Genomic DNA, 24,709 nt, shown 5'->3' with positions numbered 1-24,709 from the left:
ATTATTTTTTCATCATTTTTATTTATTATTCGAGGCCGCTATATTGCTTTTAAAATTTGGCTTTTCTAAGGTTTGTCAGATTGTCCTTTTTAAACTCTTTGATTAACTATGTTTTTGGCCGTCATATTTTTTTTTGTAATGAAAGAGTGTAAAAAAGGCGAAATTAGGCATTAAAAAAGCCAATCTGCCAAACTTAAAAAAGACCAAATTTTAAACATTTAGTCTAATAAAAAAAATGATAAAAAAAACATAAAAATTAATTTTTTGTTTTGTTTTATTTGGGTCTAATAATGTTTTTGTTTTGTTTTGTTTGGGTCTAATAATGTTTTATATAAAAATAAATAGTTTTTATAATTTTTTTGTCGGTCAAATAATTTACGCCGCTAAACTACACATTTCCCTTTATTTTTTGTAAGAGCACTTTTTACTGCCTTTTTTTTTCTAAATAAAGGAAATTTATATTTGCCTTTTTTAGCGGGGGCTTTTTGATTTGCTTTTTATTTGTCGTTTTATGTTTCTAATGTGATCCCTCTCCAAAAAAAAAAATCAAATTTGTCATATTTTGGGTTTTGTTTTGTTTATTAAATTGTTAGGTGAAAGTAGAGAATGGTCTCATAAAAAATAATTAAATTTATCGTTATTTTATGTTTCCAATGTTATTCCCCCTCACAGTTTTTCCCCCTCCCCTTAATCGCCAAACTTTAAAAAACTGCTAGAGGTGACATGTCACGTTGAACGCTTGGTCGCCAAAAAGTGGGTGCTCATTTTATGTTAAATTTATATAGAAAAGTGATCCCCACTCTAATATGTTATTTTTTTTCTCAAAATTTCTATTTTTTTTGTACTTATTTGTACTTCTGCAAACTAATAATATTTATAAAGGCTGTCTAAATATATTAGGTTGAAAAAAGGCGATTTCCATTTTTTAGTGGTTAAACGCCGCCGAGTCACGTCGTATAAAGTTACCTTTTTGATAAGAAAATTAAGATTGTAATAGATGAAATTAACGGGGAAAAAGAAGAAAAAACTCTAAATTGTGGAATTTAGACGGGGGCAGTAGGTATTAAACGACGCTGAATTACGTGGTAAAAATATACTGATTTCTGTATTGTCGTAAGGAATGAAATAAAACAAACAAATGAAATCTTTTCATTTTTTTTGTAAGTGTTTTTTTTTTAATATTTAAAAAAAACAATAAAAGCCAAATATTTTTCCTATCTACACGGAATTATTTCTCCAGCTAGAAACTTAATGAAATTACCAAATGATATTTGGTAAACGTTTTTTTTTATGGATTGCATCTAAAACTCTAAAATAAGGTTTAAAAAAGGTCGCTGTTATAAAATATTAATCCCAAAATAAATTAAATTAAACATATCAATATAATTGTTGTTTAAAATTTATTGAATAACAATTTTAAATAGAATACTTAAAATAATTCTCTCGCTAAAAGCATTAACTAAAATACCGCCCTTTAGTAAAATCAATTTTTCTTAATGTCATATGCAAATAAAGTGATCTCTTTATTGTATATTTTTCCAAGCATACTATATATACAAATAAATGAGAGAGTGAATTAAGACACGTTTTGTATATATTAACCAAATTGTAAACAAACAAACAGACAGGAATACCAATATATATATATATATATATATATATATATATATATATATATATATATATATATATATATGTTTAAAGAAAAAATTAGAAAAAACCGAATGAAATCATTAAAAATCAACGTTTCGTCCCTGTCTCAAAGGACATCTTCAGGATAATTGAGATAAAAATGTGATAGAAGAAAAAGTCATAGATCGTGCGAAAAAAGACAGTTTTTTAAAATCAAACCCATGTTGGGAAAGGATGAAATATGTGTGCGTATGGGAAGGTTGTTTGATGTCTATATATACAACTTTTAAAATGCATTAAAATAAATATGTACATTATTATTATTATTTTTTTTTTTTTTTTTTTTTTCTTTCCTTCTTCTGCAAAAACTACTCATTTTCCTGAAACATTCAAAGAAAAAAAAAAAAAAAAAAAAAAAAAAAAATAGGCTAGCCAGGATCCACCCTGATACCTTGCTCTTTGATTATTATTTTCCCTATGCTAGGGGTTAAATGGTAGAAGCCTTTTCTTTGCGTAATAGTATTAGTATTCAAAATTAGTGCTGATTCTAAAAGTCTTCTTTTAGCTCTATCTATCACGTATTTAATAATTTTCGCTTGATCTAAATTAAATGAGTGATCGTGTTCTGCACAATGGCAAAAGAGTGCATTTAGGGCGTTACCATTCCTTATATCTCTTCTGTGCTCGTTTAGTCTTAATTTCAATTTTCGTTGTGTTTCACCTATGTACGCTTGTTGACAGTTGTTACATGGGATGGAATATATACCGACATCGGATGTGAGGGTTTTGGGAGAGTGCTTGGTAGTTTTTAATGTCTGTTTTATGGATGAGGAAGTTTTTTTGTATCAGGTGAAAACCAAGTCTATCAAGAGTGTCGTAGATTTTTGTATTTTTGGTGTGGGTGGGAATGAAAAGATGTCTGTTTAATAGTGAGGTATCTGTTTTATTTTTCTGTGTGTTTATATTATAGTGTATTTTCGTAGCTTTTTTCTTTGCGTAAGAAATGAAATAGGATGGATACTGTAGTTTTCTTAAAACATTCGTAATATATTGAAATTCATCATTAAGATATTGGGGACTGCATATTCTAAAGGCACGTAAGAAAAAACCTATAATCATGCCCGTCTTTATTTTATCATTGTGGTGTGAGTAGTAATGAATATAGTCGTTTTTGTGTGTGGTCTTTCTATGTACTTTGAAACTCAGGTCGGTTTCTGATCTGATGAGGAATATGTCTAGAAAAGCTAGGGAGTGGTCTTGTTCGGATTCATGTGTAAAATTTATAGATGGTTCCACTGAATTTAATTTATTTCTAATTTGTTCTATTTGTGTGTTTTTAGGAAGAAAAATAAGAATATCATCTATATATCTAAAATATGTGGAGTTTTTAGGAAGTCTGTGTTTAAAAGAGTTGGTTTCTAAGAATTCTAAGAATAAGCAGGCTAGTACACCACTAAGGGGGTTACCCATAGGGAGTCCAAATTTCTGTCTATAGTAAGAATTATTAAATTGAAAGTAGGTTCTATCAGTGATGAGTTTTATAATTTGTATTAGTGTATCTGAGGAAAAAGGTAGGTCGGCTTTAATTTTGATTAAGTGCTTGTGGAGTAGATTAAGGCATTTTTTGATTGGAATATTGGTGTACAGGGAAATTATGTCTAAACTATGCATGGTTTTATTTTGCATGTCCATATTTTTTATTCTATTTAGGAGGTCACCAGAGTTTTTGATATGTGAAGTGCTGATGGTGCCCATTAGTGGAGTTAAAATTTGGGCAATAGCTCGTGCTAATTTATGGGTGACGCTTCCAATGTTTGATATTATAGGTCTCATAGGGACGTTCTCTTTATGTATTTTTGGGAGGCCGTATAATATAGGAATAGTGGGGTGGTATTCTATGTTATTTATCCATTTTTTATCATTTCCGATAAGTTTTTTTACGGATTTATTAAAAGTATCGAAATCTTTTTCTATTGATTTTAAATCTATCGGAGTGTATATATCTCCGTCTGCCAATAGTGTATGCATTTTCTTTAGATATAGGTCTTTATCTATTATAACTATACCACCTCCTTTATCGGCTTGTGAAATAATAATGTCTTTATTTTTTGTTAAAAGTTTTAAGGCATCAATGTATCTTTTTGGTAGTGCTAATTCTTGAGGTTGGGTAGTTGTTAAAGCTATTATCCCTTGTATGAAGCCTTTAGTAAAATCAGAGTCCTCTTGTCTATAATTTTTTAGGGTTGTGTTAGTAGTGATTTTCGAATGCTTGCCGGTAGCGAATTTAAGACCGAAACTGAGAGCTTCAGTTTCAATGTCCGAGAGTGGTTTAGAAGTAAGGTTTAGAATAAGGTCTGGACGTCCCAAAGTTTTCCATTTGCTGTTTTTTATCAATTTCGCAAGTTTGTTATTCAATTTAAAGTTATGGCGTGTGTTAAATTTTTTGATAGATCTGTAAATGTTCTTAATTGATCTGGGTGTTTTCTTGTAATTTTGTTGATAATCAGCAATTAATATCCTGGCTTTCCGAAAAAGATGAGAGCTTTGGTGCTTTAAATATATTATAGATGACAAAAGATATTTCTCAATGTAATCCGGGAAAATATGGTCTGATGTTTTAAAAGATTTAGGTATGCATGCAGGTATGACTTTTTCTTCAATACATTTTTCCAGAAAAATTCTCCTGTTGTTGTGAGAATTTGCTGCGATTAAGATGCTCTTATATGTTCGCAGAGAAGATCGGTTTTCCATTTCGACAGAATGTATAAGGAATTAAAAAAAAAAAAAAAAAAAAAAATATACCAGCGGTGGTTGACGTTATGTTTAAAGAAAAAATTAGAAAAAACCGAATGAAATCATTAAAAATCAACGTTTCGTCCCTGTCTCAAAGGACATCTTCAGGATAATTGAGATAAAAATGTGATAGAAGAAAAAGTCATAGATCGTGCGAAAAAAGACAGTTTTTTAAAATCCAACCCATGTTGGGAAAGGATGAAATATGTGTGCGTATGGGAAGGTTGTTTGATGTCTATATATACAACTTTTAAAATGCATTAAAATAAATATGTACATTATTATTATTTTTTTTTTTATTTTTATTTTTTATTTTTTTTCGCACGATCTATGACTTTTTCTTCTATCACATTTTTATCTCAATTATCCTGAAGATGTCCTTTGAGACAGGGACGAAACGTTGATTTTTAATGATTTCATTCGGTTTTTTCTAATTTTTTCTTTAAACATAACGTCAACCACCGCTGGTATATATATTTTTTTTTAATTCCTTATACATATATATATATATATATATATACTAGCTGTACCCTGCCACGCGTTGCAGTGGCTCAATTTGGTGCAATGGAAAAATCTAATAAAAAGAGAAAATGCATGTTTCTCATATTCTTTGTACAGCAATCCACTTCAAAGTGAAAAAGAAGGCGAAAATGAAAAAAAAAATGGTGCTCTTGCAGAATTTGATCTGGACCCTCGAGAGTTTCTGTCAATCATGGTTTGGGCTCGACCAACAATCAGTAGATGACGCCGAACGTAGCAAAAATGTCGAAACGCGAAATGTTTTTTTGTTGTTGTTTGTTTTCTGTATACAAAAAGTTGAGTTAGTAATTAATATTTGGTTGATGGGGGGTGGGTTACTATACACAGATTCGAAAAAGTTGTCCAAAAACAAATAAATGAAAACAAAGGTAAGGTAAGTTACGTTTCTACCTAACTGGATAATTGTTTAGTGTTTTTATGCAATGTAAAATGTTTAATCGGCTCGAAAAACAGAAATGGTCGCGGACTCTGTTGAATACGTTAAGTTTGGGAAAGTAAGTTGAAAACTAAAAACTATACAAAACAGTGTCAGAAACCCACCGAATATATGTTACCATGAGATAGGCTGGCATAATCGGTGAGTTTCTGACAGTATTTTTTTATAGTTTTTTAGTTTTAAGTCACTTTCTCTAACTTAACGTAATCAACAGTGTCCGCCACCATTTGTAGCTTTCAAATACACCGATAAACACTGTTTTTCAGGCCTACTAAACGTTACATTAAATGAAAAGGATTTGTATTACTAAACACAGATACAAAGAAGTTGTCAAAAATAAATATATGACAAATAAATGTTATCAAAGGCAAGAAAAGTAAATGTTCTACCTAACTGGATAAGATGTTAGTGTCTTTATGTAATGTATAATGTTTAATTGGTTCAACAACATTCAATGTTTATCGGTATATTTGAAAAATACAAATGGCGGCAGACTGTATCGAGTATGTTAAGTTTGGAGAAATTTTGGGAAAATGAGTTTAAACTAAAAAACTATACAAAATACTGTTAGGAACTCACTCAATATATGTTACTGTGACGTAGGCTGGCATATAATCAGTGACTTTAAACTTTTGCTCGATACAGGTGACGACTTTTAAGAGTCCCTTTTAGTGATTACCTGGTTTGAGGATATTTGTACAACTAAACGGCAAATTTACCCCCCCCCAAAAAAAATCCGGTATTATTTTACTTTAAGGCCCGTTTCACCTTCGCATATAACGAAATATTTTATTGTAGATTTCGGTGTGCTAAGAACGAATCTGCAAATCGTTTCCGTAGCAAAAAGAAAGTTTTCATGATAGTCATGAAATTACTTTTTCGAAAAGTGGGTGATCACGTTTCAATATAAATTTAACTTAGAATGAGCACCCACTTTCTGGCCAACTGAGAGAGGGGGATTTTTCTGTGTGTTTCTTGGCTAAAAAGTTTTTTGTTTGATTTCTTTTGCATGGTAATAACCCCTGAACTCTGGGACTATTTTCCATTTCAGACGTAACCTTTGTTTATGCTACGCGTGTCTTAAACGAAGGCTGTTAAATATGCACTCGCGTACCAAACTGCCTTGCCAAAAAACTTTTAAGCCAACAAACACGAAAATAAATACCCCTTCCTCAGGCAGCCAGAAAGTGGGTGCTCATTTTAAGTTAAATTTAGATGGAAAAGTGATCACCCACTTTTCGAAAAAATTTCTTCATATCATGAAAACTATTTATGGTACTCCTTGGGCGTTGACTTCCATAGCGACCCGCAGAATTATTTAATGGTCGTTCCCTTAGTCCCCCACTGTGCACGTAACATTTTTTATTTATTTACTTATATACAATCATCACCCCATGCGAATTTCTATACTGATGGGGTTTTGAAATTTTTTCACTGGATTATTATTGATTGAACACTAACCAGATTATGAAAAAACATTGAAAAAAAAATCATTTCAACATTTGAAAGGGGTGCTCACTTTTTAGTTACCACGTCCTGGTAAATCGGTCACCCATTTTATTTTTTCTAAATACAGAAGTGTCTTCGGGAGATATAAAATAGTCTCATGTTGACGAAGCATTCGGGAGGCGTACAGGATGGAAAATTATTGGTAAATTTTTAGATTAGGTCCACCGCCACAATTTTCTTTTAAATGGCGACTTGTAATGGTTTTCGACTATGCTGAATACGAAAATCGCATTGAAATTTTGCAGAAATAAGTAGTTATCAAGATATAAAAAGTTCTATTATGCATTGTAATCTTTGGCGGCCATCTTTTTTACGCGCATGCGTTTGTTTATGGCGTGCGCACGCGCGTAAAAGATGGCCACCAAAGAGTACAATGGCATAATACAACTTTTTATATCTTGATAACTACTTATTTCTGCAAAATTTCAATGCGATTTTCGTATTCAGCATAGTCGAAAACCTTCACAAGTCGTCATTTAAAAGAAAATTGTGGAGGTGGACCTAATCTAAAAAATACCAAATTATTGAACATTTCTCCAGCATGTTAGTGAAATTTATAATACTTAAAAATTAAAAAAAGCAAAAGTTTTGAAAAAAAAAACAAGATACAAAAACCTCACCTTTCATAAAAACAGATAAATTATTGTAAAGAAACACCCACAAACTCACTTTTCATAAAAACAAATTATTAAAAAAAACAAAAACAAAAAAAACACCCACAAACTGACTTTTAACTAAATAAGAAAAAAAAAAATTTAAAAAAACTCGAAACTTTATTTTCATAAAAGCAATAAAAAAAGTCATGTTCATTCTATTTTTTTCTTTGAGAAATAAGTATATTTCTGACTTACAAATGCGGTAGAGACTCATATTATTTTTACTTTCTATGGTTTTGATATACCGCGTTTTTATTGGTTACAAAATGGGTGCCTGATTTATCAGAACGTTGTAACTAAAAAGTGAGCACCACTTTCAAATGTCGAAATAATGATTTCTTTTTCCAATTTTTTTTCATAATCTGGTTAATTAGTGTCCAATCAATAATAATCCAGTGAAAAAAATTCCAAAAACCTATAAGTATAGAAATTACGCATGGGGGTGATGGGTGTAGAACTCCGCCACTTACGTTGCCTTTCGCACGTTAACAAACATTATTTAGGTTAACTCTTTTCATAAATAATTAAAACAAAAGTAACTAAACCCTTTATTGATAATTTGTCACGTGTACAAATATTTATTTATTTATTTATTTACGTTGGCTTAACTCTTTTCATGAATAAAGTTTTACTCTTTAAGAATAATAAAAGGAAAAAGTTAAAAAGCATTTATAAAAGGAAAAGTTACTAAACATTTATTAATAATTTCTCACGCATTTACGTTGGCTTAATTCTTTTCATGGAGGTCAGAGGAATAGTTGGCCGAAACGTCGTGAAACAGCAACTAATAAAGATGAGAATAATAGTCCGCAATGAATAAAAATGGCGCTTATGCAGAGAGTGATCTGCGCTATTTTTTTAAAATCGTATTTCCACGTTTAATTAAAGTTTTATGATATGTTTTTTATTCAATTGTAAGGTTTAAGTACAGAATAGGTACAAAACACCCTCCCCATGTTAAGAATGGCTTTTTAAATAATAACGTTGTTCTTTCAGTACGGATCACTCTCTGCTTGAGTACCATAAAAATTTATATAAATAATACTCATCTCAATAAGTGAAAGGCTCATTTCTACTGGAAATGAAATGGCGGACAGTCTCGCAGTTACAAAAAATATTTATATTTTATTTAATATTTTTATAATTCACAATGTTAAATTATTTTAATAACATGCAAACATTCCTTGAATCTAAAGATGGGTTGTCTTAAAATTTCAAATAAATTGGTAATGTAGAAATATGGTTTTATCAACTTTGAACGAACCAAGAATTACATTTTTATATATATAGATATATAAGAGCAAACAGTTAATAAAATATGTTAAACACACTTTGAAAAAGAGTTAAAAACATTTTGAATCTGAAAAGGAAACACTTGATATGTGGATAGTCCTTCGAAGAAATACTTTCCTTCTCATCAGAGGGTAGGAATTAGCAAAATGCGGTATCGGATTTTGCATACAAAAGTATTTGATGAAACTACAAGTAAGTCAAAGATCTTACTTGATAACAAAAAGTGAAGCAGGGGGAATATGGCGAAGGAAAAGGTGATTACACGTGAATGGATAGTCTGGTGAAAGGTAAATAATCCAATGACGGTAAAATCCAAAAATATAACTCCAAGCTCTATCTCCTATTTGGTTTTATCGAGCTTTTACATCTGGTAGAAATTACTTTATAAATATTAATTCTTTAATATTTATAATATACTTTAGTCTTACCATCTTGGATCATTTTGGTAAATTTAATTGTAATTTTTATTTTATATATATATATATATATATATATATATATATATAACTTTATATAAATATATACACATACCTAACTTTATATAAATATAGTCACATGCCTAACTTTTCATAAATATATGCACATAATCAATGTTATATAAATATATACACATACCTAACATTATATAAGTATATGCACATATTTATCTTCTTATAAATATATACACTTACCTAACTGTATCCACATGCCTAACTTTATATTAATAGATCCACATACCTAACTTTATATTAATATATACACAGTCCTAATGTTATATCAATATATACACATACCTAAAATTATATAAATATATACACATATTTAACTTCGTATGGTTGTATACACATACCTAACTTTATATAAATATATATACACGCCTTACTTTATAGAAATATAGACACATACCTAACTTTATATATGCACATGCCATATTTATATGAATATATGCACATACCTTACTTTATATGAATATATACACATACCTAATTTTATATAAATATATACACATACCTACATTTATATTAATATATACATATACCTAACTTTATATGAATATATACACATATTTAACTTTTTATAAATATATAGACATACCTACATTTATATAAATATATACATATACCTAACTTTATATAAATATATACATATACCTAACTTTATATAAATATATACATATAACTGACTTTATATTAATATATGTAAGAATCATCATTAGTGTTCCTTTGGTCACATGAGTAGAACCTTAGACCATGATTAAATGCAATGTGCTAATTAATGCAGCTATCGCTAGATGAGAAATCCACACCATTTAACGTCAAGAGCATAAGTTTTAAAGAATGTTTGCAACATTTTCATATTTGCATCAGAATGTTCGCCCTTAAGGAACTTGCATAATTGTTATTTTGTGTATACATTATTTTAGAACTTCCTTAGTTTTGCTTGCAATACATTTTATAGATTACTTTCTTTAATCGCCGAATGTTTATTTATTCATAAGAACTCCTTATTGTTTCTTTTTGTCTCCTCAGGTAATGTGAGCATCCAAATGGGAGCAGAACTAAACTGGATTTACATTCTGACCGTTAACGCGCATGACTTTGGCACACCGCAACGCATCTCCAGCAACAATGCCACGCTGAGGATTGACACTTTCAATCCACCGGATATTATCGCTTCTATTCACCTCAGAATCAACAGAAAAGATTTTGAGGCTGAACGGCAACATTTCCAGGAACAACTCAACGCATTGCTCCAAGTGAAATATCCAAGCGGACGTTTCGAAATTTGGTGTATCCAAGAAAGAGAGGGTATTGCACGGAGTTCTCCACAAGCTATGAGACGACTGTCAGCTAAAGAGTTCGTGTTTTTTTTTTTTCATTTTAAAACTTTACTAATTATTGTTATAGAAATCCTACGGATTTAAGATTGTAAGGATACGAGCCTGGAGAACTTAGTTTGAAAGAAGTTCTCTGTGCAGAATTGGAGACTCTACTAAATTGGCAGTATATCCCCACATTCCCGTAACATATTGATAAAAAAAATGTAATGTTACGACCAATATGACATTTTGTCAGATGAGTATCGTCATAACATAACCACAGGCGACTATAATAACAAAATGCAAGAATTAAGGGTATATATATATATATATATATATGTATGTATATATGTATGTATATATATATATATATATATATATATATATATATATATATATATATATGTGTGTGTGTGTGTGTGTGTGTGTGTGTGTGTGTGTGTGTGTGCATCATGGCGATTTGTATTGGATTAAAACAAATTCTAACTACAATTTAGTGTTTCTTGAATAGCTTGGAATGGTGACTAAAAATAAAGTGTTGAATGAGTATTTTTGCTGCTTTTCATGTAAGTGTCACAAAGACCAGTTAATCCCCCCTCCCAAAGAAACACTTTACGGACGCCAGAAAACTTCTCAACAAAATTCAAACACCGAGTCAAGCAGGAAATGTTCGGGTTCTTATCGAGACTAGTTGCACAATGCACAGAAGAGGTTGATCGTCCATTATCCGCACGTACTCCCATATGTCATGTTCGTTTAACAGTGATTGTATTTGGTTGTGCTCCCAGTGAAATCAACATCATGTCGCTATATATCTTCAAACAGGGACTCAGACTAAATTCAGATGGCTATACTAAGTTGCTGTCTGCTGCTGTCAAGCGCCGAAATGAGCTCGAAGAACATATGCATATCTGTAGTAACAGGACTAAGCTCCGTGTCGCATCTTCGGGATACCGTTGAAGTCGCTGCCTGGAACGTTTGCAACTTTGTCAATCACAATATTTGTTTCCCACCTGATTGTAGGGATTATTATGTGTAGTTTAGAAAGGCATTAGTTGCATCGTCGGCAGCACTAAAAGAGAGTTGGTTCCCAAGATCGAACAGTATTCAGGCGTCGTGATGCAGGCGCAGCCCAGCAAAATATCTAACAAATGCATTGTACATTTTGAGAAGGCATCAATTATTGGCCAACATATGACTTTTTTTTCTTTTCACAAATATCAAATTTAGCTCGACAACCTGTAGGAGGATTCGTAAAGGTAGCAAATTTCCTCCTGCGAATCGTAGATTCACTTCAGGAGTCTTCTTTTTCAATGGCAAGATCTATCTATCTATCTATCTATCTATCTATCGATCGATCGATCTATCGATCGATCGTTCGATCGATCGATCTGTAATTTCACCGTACACTTGAAATGATTTATTTTACTAATATCGTTTTCTATTTTAGTCAACCAATCACAGTGAACGTTTATTGCGTGAAATCCAACACAACAAATAACATACTCAATATAAATCAACCGAAAGATTTTTGCAGTAGTCAAGAAGTTTTGTCTTTTCTCACTGTGCAGGCAAGCGGAAAAATATCAGGAGCACTAAAAGGTAGTGTTACTACTACTACTACTACTACTACTACTACTGCTACTGCTACTGCTACTAATGCTACTACTACTGCTACTACTACTGCTACTACTAATAATTTCACACGAAAAACATTTCTTGATATGTGGCTACCGAAAAATTATCTACATGTTATTGTTTTCGAATTAAATTTGACTAAATAAATATATCGTAGAACCCCGGGACACGGCATTAAAAATTAGTAACAAAATGCAGTACAGTGTATGTAATCAAATAACATTATAAATAACATACCGTAATCAGGGTCTGGAAAAACATCGTATTCCACATCGTAACCTGAAAAAACTGTATCGAGGGTTCCACTGTGGAAACGGCATTTAAAAAATTGTGTTTTTATTTTCGGCGATAATCTTATTGAGCATATTCGAATAATCGGATACTGATCACACACACACACACACACACACACACACACACACACACACACACACACGCACGCACGCACGCACGCGCACACACACGCACGCGCACACACACGCACGCGCACACACGCATACACATACACACACTAATATATAGCATTAGCGATAATGCAACGGTAAATGGAGCTCTCTCATAAGTAGATAAAACGCCTAAGATACACAATCAACAAAATATAACACTCACAAACACTTATGGTATTTGACTCTAACCACAACACCAACAGGACACAGGAGCCCCTAATAAATATCTCACAGCTAAAAAAATAACCCCACAATCAACCCGATACACAACAATCCATCTATTAGTGCAAAACAATAGCCCCAGAACCTCAATTCTCTATTAAGATCCACCAAAATGCATCACATCCTCGCAAGGTAACAAAAACATGCAACAAACCCAGATGTAAAATATGTTAACACATTACAACCAACGGCCCATTCACATCTCCAAACACCAACACTCAACTAAAACTCTTCACCTGAGATACTTCTTATATGGTTTACTATATACACTGCAGTAACTGCACCAGATTCACACAAAGCAATTACGCTTTTTGAACAATTAACAATTTTAGCAAGCTACTCAGTAGCTATGAATTATAATCGCCTAAACCACATCGATTTTAATACGTAAAAAAAGGAATTCATTCGCAAAAATATCACGAAATGAAAATACAATAAATTTTCAAATAATTCGTAAATAAAAAATAATCGGAAACCAAAATGCTCCGTTTTAACAAACGAACAAGTAAAGATAGCGATAAAGTTTTCCTATGTAACAAATAAATATAACAGAGTAACCACTTCTTTATAACTCTATAGACGAAGCAGTCTGTCGCCAGTTTACTGGTCTTCAAATAATCGCGAAGAATAGTTTATATTTCCAGTCAGAAGACTTTCAAAATTTTCAGATCCTCGTCATGTTTCGTTTTATGAGAAGAAACCCATACATATCTGAAATCGACCTCTCTCACCCCACCTCTTGCAAGCATCAAATACTTAGAGTGTCTCAATCGAAGTCTTAACTTGTTCAAACTACCAAGTATCAGTACCCAAGTTGCAACCTACTGTCTGTGTGGAACGGAAACAAAATTTCGACTGTCAATTCAAATGAGGTCGAAATTCACGATAGAATATGTGATGGAGTTGAGCCCGAGACGTATTCAAGTTTCAAATGGTTTCGTACAAAATCAACATTACAAGACGACAAAAACAATGCAGTATAAAATATAAAATATAAAATACAAAATATAAAATACAAAATATATAAAACACATAAAATATAAAATAAAAATATAAAGTTAGACTCTTACACAATTAACCGCAAAAGTATCGGCAATATATATATATATATATATATATATATATATATATATATATATATATATATATATATATATATATAGTGATTTAAAGGTTATGGGGGGTTTTGAAGCATGAAAACGATATTACTTTCTGTATTTAATATTTTTATTGTTATTTTTAACATTTCAAGCGAACCTCCGCTCTTGGTCACAAAAAAATATCAAAGGTCCGCTTGAAATATAAAAAAATAACAATAAAAATATTAAATACAAAAAGTAAGATCGTTTTTCATGCTTCAAAAAACACTCATAACCTTCAAATCACTATTATAGAAGCATAGTGGACTTTAAACATTATATATATATATATATATATATATATATATATATATATATATATATATATATATATATATATATATATATATATGATTTTCAGAATGTGAGAGATTGTATATATAATAAATTCCACAGCTAAACAACGTCGCAGCCCACAAGAGCCATGACAGTCAAAGAACCGGAAGTCCAAGACTCGAGTTTCGCCCTCATTTGGGCTCATCAGTTAGACACATCCGGACTCAGGATTCGAAGCCAGAGCCTCTTGCATGCAAGGCAAGCACTCTACCAACTGAGCAAACGCCCTGCACACAAGAATGTTTATTAACTAACACAGATCAAGCAAACCGCGCCGAAATCCGACTGTGAAATGAACCTACTTCGTCTCAACAAGTTCGGATGTGTCTAACTGATGAGCCCAAATGAGGGCAAAACTCGAGTCTTGGACTTCCAGTTCTTTGACTGTCATGGCTCTTGTGGGTTGCGACGTTGTTTGGCTGTGGAATTTATTATATATATATATATATATATATATATATATATATATATATATATATATATATATATATATATATATATACAGCGTGTCAAATTATTAACGAGATAACATTTTTTGACCAGTTTCCAAAACTTAATGAAAGATGATCCAAAAGCAGTCTAAAGCATTCCATACGTTTCTGTTGCATTTTTTTTTAAACTTTAAAACAGAAATTTGTTGCATATCGTTTTTCTTTGCGTCCAATTTTTGAAATTCAATTGTTTATTTATTTATAGAAATATATATCCAATTTATGTCTATTCAATGTTCTCATAAGCATAACATTATGTTATATATTATAATATTATATATGACACTATTATTAAACTAATATACTTTACTCTCTGTAAAATTTAGTTACTTTTTATTATCTTCACTATATAAATAAAATGAACTAATTTGTCCCGTGTGAGTTTGACCTTAATAGGATTAAAAATGACATTACATTCAAATGAAATGTCCCCACACTTCAGCACAGGATCTGAGGTGTGCTATATGCCTACTACCCTTACAGTTCCTTGATATTCGTACATTTCTATATTTTTCCAGTGAGAGTTCACTGCCACAATCGGTTAGAACCAATGGAAGTTATAAAATCTTTTCTCCCTATTCGATTCATACTCTGCCCGTGACCACTTAACACTGCTGCGGATACGTCCATGGGGGAATATACGAGGAACACCGGTTTGAGTTCTTAGTTGCTTAAAAATATGGATTAGCATTTTCCGTCAGGTGAAACGCGACTTTACATTCCAGTTATTCTGTGGGTTACTTGTGCCATTTTATAAATTTCTTCTTCTTTTATCCCCCTTTTTTCCTCCATTTATATTTTTTTCTTTTTGTAGGGGGTAGGGGTTGCGATTCCAGTTTTTACAAGAAACTTTAGCAGTCAGCCGCCAGCGTTCTTCAAATCTTGCACCGATTAGTCGCTTTAATATTTTATTTACTGTCTTTATACTTCTATTATGTTTGCACTGAATTCATACGTGATACTAGGTGGGGAGGGGAGCTGACATCCTATTTTCGGATTAGTTACTTATTCATTATTTATTTCTATACATTGCATTTCTGAGAGTTTCATTAGCACAATTACTACTACGCTATCGATATTAGAATCAGACGACATTCAAATTGGTTAACAGCGACAACAAAGAAAACATTACAAAAAAAAGAAACCAAAACAAACCAAAACAACACTAAAAAAATAAAAAACACGGTCAGTTTTCTGGTTTTATTCATTCATTTACTTTTCTTTTTCATTGAAACAAAGAAAATTAAATAAATCTAATCTAATAAACATATTTTCATTATACACGGTAAGTTTTAGTTTTTTGAATTTTGTTTTTTCATTAAAAAAACCCCAAAAAATAGATTTAAATAAACATATTTGCATTTTACGCGGTAACTTTTGGGGAGTCTTTTCTTTCCTTTGATATTCTTTCACGTTCCTTTTGTTTTTATTCCTTTCACTGTTACGCGTCATACGAGCTAACCCAGGGCGGGGAGAATCTATAAATATAAAAGCTAAAATGTATGTGTGTGTGTGTGTGTGTATGTTGGTGTGTGTGTGTGGGTGTTCCTTCACCCTAAACTCGGCCTCCTCCTGCTACACGACAATGACGTCATGTTTGACCTAGAAAACGTTGACGTTAGTTTCAACCACCTGCAAGTGTTTTTAAAGGGTTAATTTTATCCGGTCTCAATTGTGTGTCTCTTTGGCGTAGAAGTGACTTGTCAGGCATTTTTTCCGCCTTAGTCTCGATGCTTCGTGTTCGAGCCTGTCTTTCCACCTAAACCTTTTTTCTTTTTTTTTTTACATTTGTTCGCGGTTTTGCTTTGTTTTGGTTTTTCCAATTTTTTATAACATCGTGTTTTTTATAATATTAAAGCAGGCGCCCCTCTCCTACATACACACCTCCAAACGCCCGGGTAACGCCGGGTACCCCCGCTAGTTGAATATATAGTATTTAAAATTATATACAGAAGATCTTAAAAGCGGGTTTGTAACAACTTTTATCATCTCACTCAATGAACTCCCCCTTCATCAGCGAAGTTATGTTCAACATAATTTCTCCAGACAGGTACAAGGCTCAGCATTCCTATCCCATCGCAATTAACCACCTGAAAAAGGCGATGGCTAAGTTGTTCGAAACGTGGTAAAAATAACAAGAATGAAGATGAGGATAACAGTCCACAAAAGAACGAATACATACATTATGAAGCTTTATCTCAAAAGAATTAAACAATATATATATATATGTATGCATATATATATATATATATATATATATATATATATATATATATATATATATATATATATATATTCCCTTAACTCCTTGTCTTTTTTATTATACGTTTAGTAAACGCGTGGCTCTCCTCTGAACTGTTATAATTAAGTAATTTGGGTTTCTTCCATTTTTATTAAGAGACAAATCTACCAGAAGATATACACAATCTTCAATTCCGATCAAGCCTCTTCCGCCATCCCGTCTTTTCAGGTACAATCTATCTGTCAACTTTTGGTCGTTGCACCCCATACATTGTCATTAGTTTTCTTGTTTTCTTGTCCAGTTCCTGCAGTTCATTTTTTGTGCACTTTATGACACCTACCTCTGTATCTGACAACTAATTGATGATTGAGATGATATTTCCTCCATTTAATTTAGATTTTAGAATGCTCCTAATTTTTTTGGTATGTTCTTTCTTCACTGGCTCCTTCATCATGCATTATTTCATTTATCTCCAAAACACCAATATACTTGTATTCACTTTCCTCAATGTTCCTCATCCTTTCAACATCAGGCATGCAGGGGCCATCACTTTTAACTACGTTTTCTCTTTTAATGATTAGAACTCTACATGTAGATAATCCCCCCCAAAGCAATGGAAACTTAAGTTTTCGAAAAATGCAAACAATCGTTTTGAGAATCGGAAATAAGGCTTATTTTTTCCGATTCTGATACCGATTCCGATACCCCCAAAAGTTTCGATTTTTCCGATTCTCGATTCCGAGTAATCGTCCCAACAGTAATATATATATATATATAGAGAGAGAGAGAGAGAGAGATAGATAGATAGATAGATATATCCACACTATTATATAAATACAACTCTGTCTGTGTGCGTGTGAGTTCATTATAGATTCAAAAATGGCTGGCCCGATGTCTATGAAATTTTGCACAAAGGTACCCAGTGTGTTTGGCAGTGTTTTAGGGTAGGTATTGCATCGAAATGTTTTCTACAAGTATCAGCAACTAATATTAGCTATGCATTTTTTTTACGATGCACATTTAAATGATCGGCTATTTTTTCAGTTCGTTGCTTAGCAAGGTATTTTCTTTTATGAAATTGATCGTAGTGCTATTCACACTAGCGCACGCGACCATTACAGCGTGTTTACAACGTATTTTCTCTTCCTTCCTTTCTTTTTTTCTTGGCTTGATGACATAACTTAATGTTCGCCGTATGTTATGAAATTGTTGGTATTACTACTACTACTACTACTACTACTACTACTACTACTACTCGCTTACAGTCGACGCACACACGCACACACGACAATCACAGCATATTTTCTTTTCTTTCTTTTTTTCTTTTCTCTTTTTTTTGCTTGAGAATATACCTTCTTAATGTTCTTCCGTTAATTGGAAATTCGATTATTCATACAATTGAACCATTTACTTTTTTCAATCAGAAATTCACAGACGGTAATACCTCAATTACAGTATAAGTACAACTTAACATTTTTTATATTTTGAAATAGTTCTTCCATTTTTTGAATTAACTTGAACTTAATTAACACTTAAAATAACATTTATTTATACAAATGCAAATTCATTAACAATTGATTTTTTCTTTGACTAACTACTCCAAACAAAACACTCCTCATAGCAACAATCAAACCACATTGCTTATACATTACTTATGCATTTACGAGGACTTATTTACAATTCTCTCTTTTTTCGTTTAATCTTCTCATAAATTTTCGATTGAGATTTTTTTTCGAAAATTTACATTTTTACATATGTATTTTATCTTACAATTCATTTATTTTTCGTATATCTATATATATATATAGATATAGCTATAGATATAAAAGTTTTCCAAACTGTATATTTCTATACAATTTCTATTAATCCTCATATTTCTACATTGATGTATCGGGGAATTTACACATATTGATTGTCTTTTTCCGGACATTCTTTTTTTTTTATTACATTTTATACCATACACACTACCTAAATATTAACTCTGTCAACAATTGTTTCGGCAGAGCCTACAGCAAACTAAATAAAGATCTGCCGCAACCCTTTCTGACCACTTGCTTGGAACATTCCATTTCGATTCCACACACCCACAGAGTAATTTCCCAATAATGCCACAAAATATAAAAAAAATTAAATCAGCTCGGAAGGTGCACAAAAGCAGCGACTACTGTTAGGAACATCAGAGCAATCCTAGACTATGATGAAGTAGAATTATTACGTTCTCGCGAAGCACAGCACATGTCTCAGACCAGATCTTTGGAAACCCTTACTGAAAGGACTTACCATTTATCTAAACACGCTGCAGCCATAGCTCAACTACGTTCTTCACAAAGTGCTGAGATTCAGGCCAACTGTAGAGCAGCTAATGCTGCAAGCACCTCTCCTGCAAAGGCCAACGAATCTACAGAAAGGACAGCTCGGCAGAGAGCGGCTAACGCAGCCTCTACAGCTTCGCCAAGAGCTGCTGAATCTACTGAAGCGAGGGTCAGATGATTTGCCCGAGACAACACATCCAAAGCCGCCCCTCGGTCATCTCAACCACCAGAAACTCGAAGGCAACAAGTGCAGGCTGTAAATCGGAGATTTAATGCCTCTCGCGGCAACATATGCCCTTCACCGGAGTTTTGGTTAGGCAAGGCATTTAACTATGATGCCAACGATGACTTCTAGATCAGGCAGGATCTTAGCATCGGTTCTGTAAATTGCATATGTTCATTCTGCAAAGCTAAAAAATGGCCGACGGAACCTCCAAGCCTATGCTGCTCTTCGGGTAAAGTTAAACTACCATTAACCACTGCGAGACCTACTTTTGAGCATGACTGATGAATCTTTTCAACTGCTACTTCCAAATGACATCATTTGGTGCAAACATTGTCTGTGAAACCGGCTGGAATCCCGCATTTAACGTGCAAGGCCAAGTCTACCATCTAATAGGGTTCCTTTTACCCAAGGACACCGTACAACCATCATTCTTACAACTCTACTTCGTCAGTGACTACGTCCAACAAGCTGAAAACCGACTAGCAATTACAGCCGAGACAAACGACAGTTCAGATCGATGACAACTCAGTATCGTTTTGCAGCTTCAAGACATGCTCCACGAAACGAACCCATACATTCAGAGTTTCAAGTATGCACTACAGAATGTTCCTCTGCCTAATTTTTCCGTTGTTATTAACGCCGACAAATGTCTTACAGGAGAACATGAAACGTTGCTTTAATGCTCCCACCTGCAACGAGGTTTTTGCAGTCATCCAGGGTGAGCGCAACAACAAACGCGACATAGTTATTCATACTAGGGGTGGAGGTCTACAATATCCTCTACTATTTCCTTACGGTGATGATGGATACCATTTCCAAATACCATGTCAACAAAACTTTGGACAAACGACCATAAATCCAAAAACTGTTACATGCAGAGCATATTATGCATACAGACTGATGGTTCGTGACGATGATTTCAACACTCTCCTTCGGGATGGACCTCTTCTGCAACAATTCATAGTCGACATAGCAGCAAAAATGGAGTCTGAAAGGCTCGTATATATTCGGGTTCACCAAAAACAGCTGCGGTCGTCTTCATACATACATCTGCACGATGGCATGAGAAATGAAACTGACCCTAACACTGTTGGAAAACTGACAATTCTTTTGTCCACATACATCGGCGGGCCGTGTTATATGCACGCCTGCACACAAGACGTACATCCACTATTACAGCCGACCGGATTTGTTTTTTACTTTCATCTGCAATCCGTCATGGGAAGAAATACAAGATGAACTGTTTCTGGGCCAAGAACACTATGATCGACCTGATCTAATTGCCTGTGTTTTCCAGCTTAAATTGTGCAAACTCATGGATCTTATAGTCAAGGGTGAAGTCTACGGCCGGGTAAGATGCCACATATTCACCGTAGAGTGGCAAAAAAGAGGCCTTCTGCATGATCTTAATCTGGCTTTGTGAACGGATTCAATCCACTGATATCGACAAAATTATCTCAGCCGAGATTTCCAATCCTTGATTGGACCCACAGTATTACGAAATTGTCGAAGCAACGATGGTTCATGGACCCTATGGTCCTGGCCAGAAAGCTCAATCATGCTATAAAAAGAACACGGTGTGCACTTGCAGCTACCCATGGAGATTTGTCATTGCAACATAAACAGGAGGTGATGGTTACCCGCTTTACAGGCGACGGAGTCCAGGTGATGGGGGCTATATTATGATAGTTGGTCAGAGCATTGTTGATAATTGATGGATAGTACCGTACTGTCTGCTGCTAATGGAAATTTTCCAATCGCACATCAATGTAGAATTCTGTTACTCGGTGAAATCCTTTAAATATATTTGCAAATACATCAACAATAGCAGCGATGCTGCAGCGTTTGTTGTTCAGTGTGACGGTTCTCGGGACAAGTCTGCTCATGTCATTGGATGTTTCCTGTGTTGCGGAGAAGGTGTATATCATTTTTACTCATTTCCCTTCTACCAAAGATATCCTGCAGCTATACAACTCGCTGTTCACTTTGAAAATGGGCAAAGAGTTTACTTTTCTGCCGACACTGCTAATCAGGTGGTAGAGCATCCACCAGAAACTACGCTTACTGCCTTCTTCAAACTATGCGGCCATGATGAGTTTGCAAAGATGCTTCTGTATCCACAGATCCCTTCCTACGACACCTGGAATAACAAACAGTGGACTCGCAGGAAGTGTTGAGACCCTGTCAATGGCTTCCCAGGGGTTAAATATGATTCCTGTCTCGGGCGAGTTTACACAGTCCCACCGAGTTAACATGAGTGCTTCCATCTTCGTCTTCTCCTTCATGAAGTCCGTGGCCCTATAAGTTTGACGATATAAAAACTGTCGATGGCGTCCTGTGTGAACCCTTCCATGATGCATGCTTCCAGGTGGGACTACTTGAAAACGATTCTCAGTGGGATGCCGCCATGACAGAGGGAAGTCTATTCAAATCTCCCCATGCTCTATGGACACTCTTCGCAATTATGATAGTATGGTGCGACTTGAGCGATCCAAAGCACCTATGGATGAAATTTTGTAACTTCATGACTGAAGACATTTCCAGAAGAGCCCAACTTGAGTACACGTCAGTGGAGCAAGACTACTCCCAGGTGATTTATAACGAGACCTCCTTTTGGAAATTGATGGTTCCACTTTACCATCATATGGCCTACCTGCCTCCATCTGCCATGAAGCCTAAATTTACTGCATGAAATATGCTACTCAGCCACAGAACTTACTGCGTACATTGCTGAGAATGAGCCTAAATTGTTGTCTGAACAACTGAACGTCTACCATATGATCACTGACAATGTTCAACAGAACCGTGGAGGGATATTTTTCTTGGATGCACCTGGTAGCACAGGAAAAACCTTTGTCACAAGCGATGGAGTGGAGCTGTCGCTATAACTGTTGCAACCTCTGGAATTGCTGCAACTTTACTCTCTGGTGGCAGAACAGCACATTCAGCTTTAAAATTGCCCATCAACTACACACAAACTGTATTCCCAGCATGCAACATCGAAAAGAATTTGGATAAAGCTGTTTTGTTCCACAGATGCAAACTCATCGTATGGGATGAATGTACGATGGCGCACAAATTTGTGTTGGAAGCATTGAACAGGACACTTCAAGATTTACGCAACTGCGACAACATTATGGGTGAATTAACAGTTCTGATATGTGGAGATTTCTGACAAACACTTCCTGTTGTCCCAAAAAGAGACACGCGCTGATGCTGTTCAAGCATGCCTGAAATCGTTGATACTGTGGGATCAAGTTCACCATTTAAACCTCACAACAAATATGTGTGTCCACCTTATCCGCAACCCGGATGCTGCTAATTTCTCTAATGCACTTCTGGAACATGGTGGAGGACGTACTCTCACGGACAGTGAGGATTACACAAATGTTGAACATATATCAACCATCATTGAAACGCCAACCCACCTATACCAGGCAGTTTTCGAGAACATTCAGAAAAACTACAGGGACTTTGATTGTCTCGCCATGAGAGTGATTCTGGCTCCAAAAAACGCCTCCATCAATGCCATTAACCACAGACTTTTGGAACTCATCCCGGGAGAGGAACGTGTCTCTAAATCCATTGACCACACACCTGATACTGATCTGGCTGATTACACAGTGGAGTTGCTAAACTCCCTAGAACCACCTGACCTGCCAACCCACATGCCCCGACTTAAGGTTGGAGTTCCTATAATGCTCATTCGTAAACTCATACCACCAAAGCAATGTAATAGCACCCGCTTCGTGGTAACGTCCCTGTCACCCAATATTATTGAGGCCAAAATATTAACTGGCTGTGGAAAAGGAGAGACAGTGCTAATTCCGAGGATACCATTATATCCATCAAATCCAGACCTGGGCATCTACTTCAAGAGATCGCAGTTCCCTGTGAAACTGTGCTTCGCAATGTTCATCAACAAATCACAGGGCCAAACCGTTGACGTTGCAGGCATTCATTTAGAGGAACAATGTTTTTCACACGGTCAGCACTATATAGCTACCTCACGTGTGGGCTCACATTCCAAACTATTTGTGTTTTCTCCTAAAATATTTGCTAAAAATGTTGTTTTCAAAGAGGTTTTATAATTTCTCAACAATTTTACACCTCAATTTCTCCTCTCTATTAACCGTGTTTATTCCTTATTAAACTTTGCCAGCATCCAGAGTTCACTAACCTGAAGTTTTTTTTGTGACAAAATGAAAACAGTTTCATGTATTTACACAGTAATCTCTATGGAAAGAGAAATTGAAACCGATTAAACAGAGTAAAAATGTGAATTTGGCAAAACCTATTGTGCCCTTAAATATATTTAGAAGAAATTCTTTCATCTTTATTTGCTTGCCAACTCTGCAAAATTAGATTCATTATGAGCAACCTTAAACAATTGTGTTGGCTGTGGAATATAATTTTAGCAATGCAACAGTAAATTATTTTTCTGTTTTTGAACGTCCATTGAACAAACAACTGACCCTGAAGAAATTGCAAAACAGTCTACACACATATTTAGTGAAAATGTGATTCAGAAGTTTCTTAGATGTCGGTTTAACAAAACATAGGCTCCAACAACCAAGCACAAGTAATATGCCCGGCAACATAAGGTAAGGAATTTTTTGACACAGTTGACTAATTGTAGAACTATACAGCTACAACCACATAAATTCTTAAAACAAATAGATAGTCGATGTTGATCCTGTGGTTTCTTTCGCATACGGTTCAAGAAATCATGGCTCCCAAAACTTTACCATAGTATTTGTTTTTGAGCTGGAAGAATAGCTGCTAAGGGTAAAATCAATGAAATCAGATTATTGGCGGCACATTGCATTCACTATGTGGAAGCTACATTGATCAGTAAGGTGTCAAACTTTACTAAAATAATTTTAGGATTACAAAAAAAAAAAAAAATATTGAATTTACCAAAGATGCAGACAATAAGCATAAAAATGGCATTAAATCAACCCCCGGACAAGGTCGGGTAATACTGCTAGTAAACACAC

General features: G+C 34.0%; 1 protein-coding gene across 1 annotated transcript in view; it reads left to right on the top strand.

Moving 5' to 3' along the window:
• Positions 1-24,709, top strand: part of LOC145277819 (protocadherin Fat 4-like) — a 514,458-nt gene that overhangs the window by 450,563 nt on the left and 39,186 nt on the right. Inside the window, exons 26-27 of the mRNA XM_080129718.1 lie at positions 10,368-10,695; positions 12,108-12,259. Of these exons, the coding sequence (XP_079985844.1) occupies positions 10,368-10,695; positions 12,108-12,259 (480 nt within the window). The remainder of the gene's footprint in view (positions 1-10,367; positions 10,696-12,107; positions 12,260-24,709) is intronic.

The sequence above is a fragment of the Euprymna scolopes genome, chromosome 6, assembly GCF_053919585.1.
Source record: "Euprymna scolopes isolate OS-2025 chromosome 6, ASM5391958v1, whole genome shotgun sequence".
NCBI lineage: Eukaryota > Metazoa > Mollusca > Cephalopoda > Sepiida > Sepiolidae > Euprymna > Euprymna scolopes.
Note: the sequence above shows the minus strand (reverse complement) of the source record. Positions and strands in the feature narration are given on the sequence as shown.